At 51.4% G+C, this 7,845-nt stretch overlaps 1 protein-coding gene across 1 annotated transcript in view; it reads left to right on the top strand.

Moving 5' to 3' along the window:
- HUNK (hormonally up-regulated Neu-associated kinase) overlaps nt 1–7,845 on the top strand; it is a 104,378-nt gene that overhangs the window by 58,417 nt on the left and 38,116 nt on the right. Inside the window, exon 4 of the mRNA XM_012657364.1 lies at nt 1,986–2,121. Coding sequence (XP_012512818.1) covers nt 1,986–2,121 — 136 coding nt within the window. The remainder of the gene's footprint in view (nt 1–1,985; nt 2,122–7,845) is intronic.

The following is a 7,845-nucleotide window of genomic DNA, read 5'->3' as shown; positions in this document are numbered from 1 at the left end:
GGAGGGTGGAGGGTGGGGGATGGGGGGAGATGAGGAAGTGAATGGAATGTGGCCTCCCTTGCTGTTAACAGAACCCTGCTGAGATTAGGAACAGAGCCTTTTTCTCTAATCTCCGAAATTTAGAGATACATTTTCTGGGACTCCAATGAGATTGGGCCTCTAACATCACTGTTGATAAAGCTTTCTTTAAAATGTTGCCCCAGATAATGGCATCTTTATTCCATGGTGGAATTTTCCCCTAGTAGGTGCTCTTTATGCATTTGTCCATTGATTAAAATGCTTTTAGGTTCATTTGCAAACCGAAAACAATGAAACAATCCTCTAATTTAAAGCACGACGTGATTTTTCTTCTCATGAAAATATTCACCCCTCTTTCCTCCCACTTCAGTGTTAACTGCGGAGTGGGGTCTGAGAACAGGGTTCCTCGGGTTCTTTCTAACAAATTATCTCCCCCTAAGATAGGAATGCAGAGCCGCCTCCCTCCACCGCTCCTGAAGACTTCTCTTGTGCAGGGTTTGTGCTGTCCCCTGGTGCTGGCTGGGCCTATGGGAGAGGAAGTGGGGGTGGGAAGACGGTGGGTGCAAAGGGAGAGAGGAGGAGGGAGGTTAAGAGAGAAAATGGAATCATAAAACAACAATAAGAGGGAAGTGTTTGAACATGCAGAAGTTTGGGCGATACTCAGAGCCTGACAGAGTTTTTGGAGCTCTGCTTGGATGAGATTCTCTTTAGAAAAGCTGTTTCATTACGCAGCTTAAGCCAACGACTGTTGGAAACATTTTTAGTTGTGTCATCTTGATCCGTGGTGTGTGAGTGACTTCACGGGCTCCCAGTCCTGGCTTGGACCCTGTTTCTCCTTTCCTCAGCTTTCCTCCAACTTTCTCAATAGCCAGGCGCTTTGCAGGCAGAGATGTGTTGGAGGGAAGGAGAAAATACAGCCATGAAACTAGTCATGAATAGTGCCGATTGGGAAAGTGTGAGAGTTTTGTTCAAGCCTTGGAACCAGTCTCTGCCTGAGCCCTGCAGCCTGAGAGACTTCTGCTTGGGGAGGGCAGGTCCATAATATTTACACTGAAGTTCAAAGGATGAACTGTGATCTTAATTCTGAGATCAACAAAGATTGAGGAAAGATATCAGATGAGGGCATCCCACTAACAGCTCTCTAATTACCTGTCAGTTGCAGTATCTTTAAGATCAAAAGTAAACAGGGCACAAAAGGCATAATAGACCCAAAGTAGCTTTAGATGCTCTGGGCTTTTCTTTCTTCTTACTGGTTGACTTCATCATCCGAGAACAAAGCAACGCCACGCAGTCACTTAGTCTAGTTGGCATGGCCATCTTTCCCGTGTTATTTTTCCAGCCAACATTCAGGGTTTTCTAAATGGTTGGAGTATATTTTTTTCCCCCTCTTCAGATCACCATATGTGCTGAATACCTTTGGGGGGAATTTTTTACAAGACTTTCATGAAGTGAAAACATTCAGCTGAAGAAGTCAACTGTAAATGGCCGGATCGTGTGTCACTGAGGGGGACGCAGACACCAGCCAGAGAAATCAATCTTCCTCCATCTTTTCCCCATGTGGCCACTTGGAAGTTAGCTAACTCCAAGCCCCTCTGCTTGTTCTCTCTTCCTGCCTTCGTCCTAGAAAGCAAAGCCTCTGTTTTTTTCCTGAATGACTCATTTACAAGATTTGATGAAAATAGGTTTCAGTTCAAGGTACTGTCAGCTCCAGCCAGCTTTTACCGTGAGGCCTGGTGTACAATGTTCCCAGCTAAGCCAGGGAACCACCACCTACATTCTTTTGTCTTGAGACTCATATCCAGAGGTTATGGTTTGCAGCTGCTGGGTTTGCCTTTTGGATGCTAAATGACGTGTTAGCCTGAGAGAATGTTTCCTGCTGCCTTTTTTTCCCCCCCTCTTTTTTTTACTCTCTTTTCATTTCTGCAGTTTTCTAATTCGGAACTTGTGTTGTTCTCCTCTCTTTGCAGACTTTGGTTTGAGCAACTGTGCGGGGATCCTGGGTTACTCCGACCCGTTCAGCACACAGTGTGGCAGCCCTGCCTATGCTGCCCCCGAGCTGCTCGCCAGGAAGAAGTATGGCCCCAAAATCGACGTCTGGTCCATGTGAGTTATTGAGCTTCTAAGAGTGAATATTCCTTCTGCTGTCTATACAGATCCTTTCTTATGAGATAATGCTGGGGGATTGGTCAGTGTGTATTATATCTGTGGTCCCCAGCCCCCAGGCTGTGGCCCGATACCGGTCAGTGGCCTGTTAGGAACCAGGCCGTGCTTATTGTCTTCCATGAAACTTAGGAACCCGGCCGCACAGCAGGAGGTGAGCGCCAGCGAAGCTTCATCTGTATTTACAGCCGCTCCCCATTGCTCACATCACTGCCTGAGCTCCGCACCCCCACCAAGTCCATGGAAAAATTGTCTTCCTTGAAACTGGTCCTTAGTGCCAAAAAGATTGGGGACAGCTGTATTATATGATAGGCTCTGGGGTAGGCAATCAGGGGTTCTTTGGGCTCTGGCTTTTCTACACAAAGTGTCAGAGTGGCCTTTACCAAAATTCACTGAGGTGCTGGGGAGAGAAGCCATCAAAGTCCTGCCATCACGATCTCACATTTTGGCTTTGTGAATTACTCGGATCCCTCCCTCCTGCCCGAGCTTCCCGTCGCCATCAGCGTGAAACTCCATGCGGTGCCTGGCCCATGCCCCTGCGGGCCTCGCTCTGCCCACCTCTCCTGCTCCGTGCACACTGCCCCGCCCTCTGCCTGCAGTGCTTCAGACACATTGTCCTCTCTTCCCTCTCTCCCAGCCCTGGGCTTCGCACTTGCGATTTCCTTTGCCTGGAATGCACGTCCCAGCTCTTCAAACAGCCTGCCTGTTCTCCTGCTCCAGTCTTAATCCAGTGGCACCACTGCTGAGAACATCTCTGCGTTCCCTGCCAGGGGGTCCCCCATACCCTCTCCTCACCCTTTCAATGTCCTCTGCAGCGCCTCTCCCTGCCTGTCGTTTTCCTGTTTGTGAATCTGTTCCTTGTCTGTCTCCCCAGCGGTCAAGGACGCTGCATGAGGGGAGAGACCTTACTGGTCCGGTTCACCATTTTATTCCCTGGTGTTCGTCCACCAGGGGCAAATGAAATGAATATTTAAAGGAATGCATCCCCGGTTGCTGCAGAGGCACCAGGCCTTGCTTAGGCTCTGGTCGTGGAGCCCAGGTCCCTGCTAGTCCTGGGGAGTGACCCCCCCTCACCATCTGCTGGATGTGACAGTATAGGAGCCGTGGGGAATCCTGGATCCAGGGTAGGACTAAATTCCTTGCTCTGGAGAGATGGGCTCTAGACAGACAGAGGGTGAGATCCCGATTAAGATGTACACTTGTGGCCGGGCACAGTGGCTCATGCCTATAATTCCAGCACTTTGGGAGGCTGGGGCTGGAGGATTGCTTGAGGCCAGGAGTTCAAGACCAGCCTGGGCAGCATAGCAAGACTCCGTCTCTAAAGAAAAGTAGACGCTGGGGATGAGAGGGGCTGGTTTGAATGGAGGGTATGTTGACCTGGAACATTTCTGGAATTCCCCTGCCTCTCTCCATCCTCGCTGCGCTACCCTTGTCCAGGCTGGCAGAGAAGCTAAGGTTCGCTGAGTGCTCGGTGTATGCCAGACACTGTGTCACTTCATTTTCACAGCCACCCAGTGAAATCATTACTCTCCTATTTTATGAAAGAAGAAACCCATTATAAGAGAAACTAATACAATTGCCAAGGTTATGGAGCCACTAAGTGGTGGAGCTGGGCTTGAACCAGGCAGTGACCTTTCAGGGTCTCAGACACAGTACTGGCTCCGGAACATGGTGTGCGAGGTGCTTGCCTGCCCTGTGGCCTCTTTGGAGCCGTTCCTCTCTTCCTGTCCCCTGCCGCTCTCTCGCCAACCCGGCCTTGGCTGCTGTTCCTTGGACGCAGCCAGCCCCCGATACGCTCCTGCCCTTGCAAGCACCGTGCCTTCAGCCTGCAGTTCTTTTTCCCAGCCCTGCACCCTTTCCCTTTCCCTCTTGTTTCTTTGGGGGCTGGTGCCCTGGACAGCCTTCCCATGTCCCCTTTGGCCCCCTGCTCCCTGCTTTCCCAGCCCTCACCGTGTGGTCACTGTCCATCTGCTAGAACCCCTGGGCTGAAGCCAAGGGGCAGGGACCACTCGGCTTGTTCCCAGGGTTCTCAGCACCTGGCGCGGAGCCTGGAGAAAGGGAGGGAAGAAAAAAGGAGGGGGGGGGGAGAAATAAGGACAGGAGGGAGGGGCAGGTCTTTCATCCAGAGAAGCAGGAGCTGGAAGGTCAGGGAGAGGCTGAAGCTGGCGGAGAAAGCAACAGAAGAACATGAATCAGCTCAAGGGTCTGGAAGCGAGAGGAGCTCAGGGCGTTGTGGTTGGAGATTGAGAAGAAGCGGAGACAGAATGAGATGCGGAGGGGTACGGAATCCCCGGACTTTCCCCGAAAGGGCCAGTTGTCCTGGAGCCCCGGCTGAGAGGGGGAGAGATCAAGGCAGGGTTCTGTTCCTGAGTGGGCTGGGGGCTCTGGCGAATCACCCCCGCTGCTCAGGACAGTCCTGTGAGGGACGGCTCTCACCCACATTTTGCATGGACAGCAGAGAGCGGTGAGTGTGGCCCAGAGGTGCATGTGCAGCCCATCAGCGGCGGGGCCAGGGTCACTCCAGAGCTGTGGTCTAGGGTGCAGGCTGCACGTGGAAAGTGTGTGGTGTGGACCTGGTGGGATGGAGCTGGCAGCAGCGGCAGAGGACGCTTTCTCTTCCAGGTGCCTAGGTGGTTTCGCAGGCATCGCTAGTCAAAACTCAAAACTCTGCCCGGGTAGGCCTCAGAATCCTTCTCAACACAGTGCTCCTGGCAGCCAGTGCCGGTGGATCAGAGTCACACATGAGAGGAAATCCATCTGGGTTTCTTCCAGCACTTACGGATTCTAAGTGTCTGGCACACTGTCTTCCCTCAATAAATTTATCGAATGGATGAATATGAATGTGTGAGGCTGTAATCACCTTCTTAACAGGGAACTCGTTCATGCTAAATGGAAAGCTATGAAAAGGAGAATTTGTGCCCCAAATGCAAAAGGTTGTGGGAGCCTGTAAATCCAAAAGGCTCCCCCCGCCCCCGTGGGTGTTATATGACTGCAGCTATGGGAGACGCAATGACCAGGCAGGGAAGAAGTCCGTCGATTGCAGAGCAGGTGACAGTTTTTTTCCTGAGATCCTGCCCTTGAGGGGACTGGACAGTACAGTGTTGTCCTCAGTTTTCATGGTGACAAGACTCAGCCTGTGAAGGGGACCCCTTCCAGACTGTGGCTGATGAAGCAGGCATCTCCTGCAAGTCTAGAGCTACAGCGGGGAGGGAGCCACGTGCGGCATCAGAGCTGGAGGAGGCACCGGGCTGAGGCTCGTGACAAGTGTCACAGCACTCCTTAAAAGCAGCATGGGACTTCTGTCCCCACCAGCTAATGGTGACGTGGGAGCACATCAGTTTTCCGTCGGAGACATACACAGGGAGATGAAAGGCACAGGCTGCCAAAAGGTCAGATTGAAACTCGGACTTTGTTTTTGTTCCTTCTGCCAAGTCAGTTGGCCAGGGACAAGAACTGACATTTAGTGACCACAGATCTTCCATTTCTCAGTTTGGGGCCCCATGATGAAAATAAAGGGACTGGTCCCCCAGTGCAGGTTCTTTCCATTCCGCCTGGCCCGCTGCCACCTGCTCTGTCTCTATCCATGAACCAGAAGCAATGACTCCACCGGCAGTACCGGAAGGAGGAGGGGCCTGGAGAGCTGTGTTGAGAGGGATTCTGAGGCCTAGCTGGGAAGAGGACCCTGGACCAGGATGCCTGGACACTGCAGGGGCTGTCCTTCCAGCCAGGCAGCAGCTCGCTTCCCTCCCCTATGCTTGCGCCTGGCGCAGCTGGGCTGCTTCTGGGGCAGCTGGACATTTCTTGGCTTAGTTGTACTTCTGTTTTTCCAAGAAGGTGACATACAACTGAAGGCGCTCTGTGAAATAAAGCACCATATGTGCAAGCCCGTGAGGAGTGGTGGCACCGTGTGGACAAGGTCTTTCAGTTCACCATGGCATGGCTCTGGAGGCCCATGTAGGATCTCCAGATGGGCCAGAAACTGAAGGCCCAAGAGCCCCTGTTTTGGTGCCCCATGGTGAGGACTTGGGGAGGAGAGTCTCACCTTGCTGTGGCCGTGAGGGACTGTGTTTTATTCTTTCTTATAAATGAGGTTAACCGGGGGCAACCAACTCCCTGGAGCACTTCCTTAGGGGATGAGGCCACAGGGCCTGTACTGAATTCATAGGGATGGCGTAAATTAGCCTAAGAAACAAAAGGAAGCCATGTGTCTTGCTCCGTTTCGTGCTGCTATAACAGAATACCTGAGACTGGGTAATTGATAAAGAACTTAAATTCATTTTCTCGAAGTTCTAGAGTCCGGGAAGTCCAAGGTCAAGGTGGCAGAGGTTCAGTTGTCTGGTGAAGGCCGCTCTCTGCTTCCAAGGTGGCTCCTTGACGCTGCGTCCTCTGGAAGGAGGAACGCTGTGTCCTCACGTGGCGCGAGGTGGAAACACGAGAGAGGTGCATGTTGGGTGAGGCCTCTTTTATAAAGGCCTTAATCCCGTTCGCAAGGGAGGAGCCTTCATGGCCTAATCACCTGGTAAAGGCCCTACCTCCTGACACCATCACATTGGCCGTTAAGTTTCGACACCTGAACTTTGGAGGGGACGCATTCGAATCACAGCACTGTGTGAGCTGCCTCTACATAAGCACACACACTGTGCTGGAAATTTGTTCATTCAGTGAATATTCGCAGTGCCAGGCACTGTGCCGAGTCCTGTGTGCAGGTGGTGAGTTAGATCCCTTGGTCAGTCCTTTCCCCGTAATGACACTTGCCAAAAGTGTGGCCATTTTTCTTCTTCTTTTTTTTTAATCTGACACACTTATCTACTGCTCTGGACTGAATTGCAATTAATATGTTGAAACCCGAACCCCCTCTGTGATGGGATTTGGTGGTGGGGCCTTTGGGAGGTGATTAGGTTTGAATAAGGTCATGAGGGTGGGACCCCATGATGAGATTAGTGTCCGTATAGGAAGAGACACCGGAGATCCTGTGTGCTGTCTCTGTCTCTGCCACGTGGCTGCACAGTGAGAAGGTGGCCCTGCAGGCCAGGCAGAGGACCCCCGCCAGAACCTGACCACATTGGCACCCTGATCTCGGACTTCCAGCCTCCAGAACTGTGAGAAAATACATGTCTGTTGTTTGAGCCACCCAGTCTGTGGCATTTTGTTATGGCAGCCTGAGCCGACTAAGACACCTGCTTACCTGTAAGTCTCACCTATAAGCAAATACCAGGTGTCCGGTGAAGCAGAGGAGGCAGCTATGGCTGCTTAGCTGAATTAAGTCAAAAAGATGTCATGGGAGAGTTTAATCTGCTCCTGAGGGACGAGTGGAGTTGGCCAGGTGGAGAAGAGGCGGGGAAGCTTTCCAGGCAGAGGGAACCGCATGTGCAGAGGCTGGAAGGTGTGAAATATCTGATTGCTATTGCTCCTAATCTTGGCGACCACATAAAAGTTCAGAGCCTCCTTTAAGAGATTAATTTTCTACTTCTTTGGGGTGTTGTGTCTGAGATACGGTTTAGGTTTCTGTTTGGTGCCCATGACTTTGCTGGCAGAATTGGAAATGGAAAACCCAAAGAGAATTTAATTTGAAAGGCTGTTTAAAAAGAGAGTGAAAATGGAACCAGTTTTCTCCCTGGGTTAGACACTTAATATAAAATGTCTTCTCTTTTTATTGCTCTGAAACAA

The sequence above is a fragment of the Propithecus coquereli genome, unplaced genomic scaffold (genome assembly GCF_000956105.1).
Source record: "Propithecus coquereli isolate 6110/MARCELLA unplaced genomic scaffold, Pcoq_1.0 Scaffold54, whole genome shotgun sequence".
Lineage (NCBI taxonomy): Eukaryota > Metazoa > Chordata > Mammalia > Primates > Indriidae > Propithecus > Propithecus coquereli.
The sequence above is the reverse complement of the archived record's forward strand: the minus strand, read 5'-3'. Positions and strand labels throughout refer to the sequence as shown.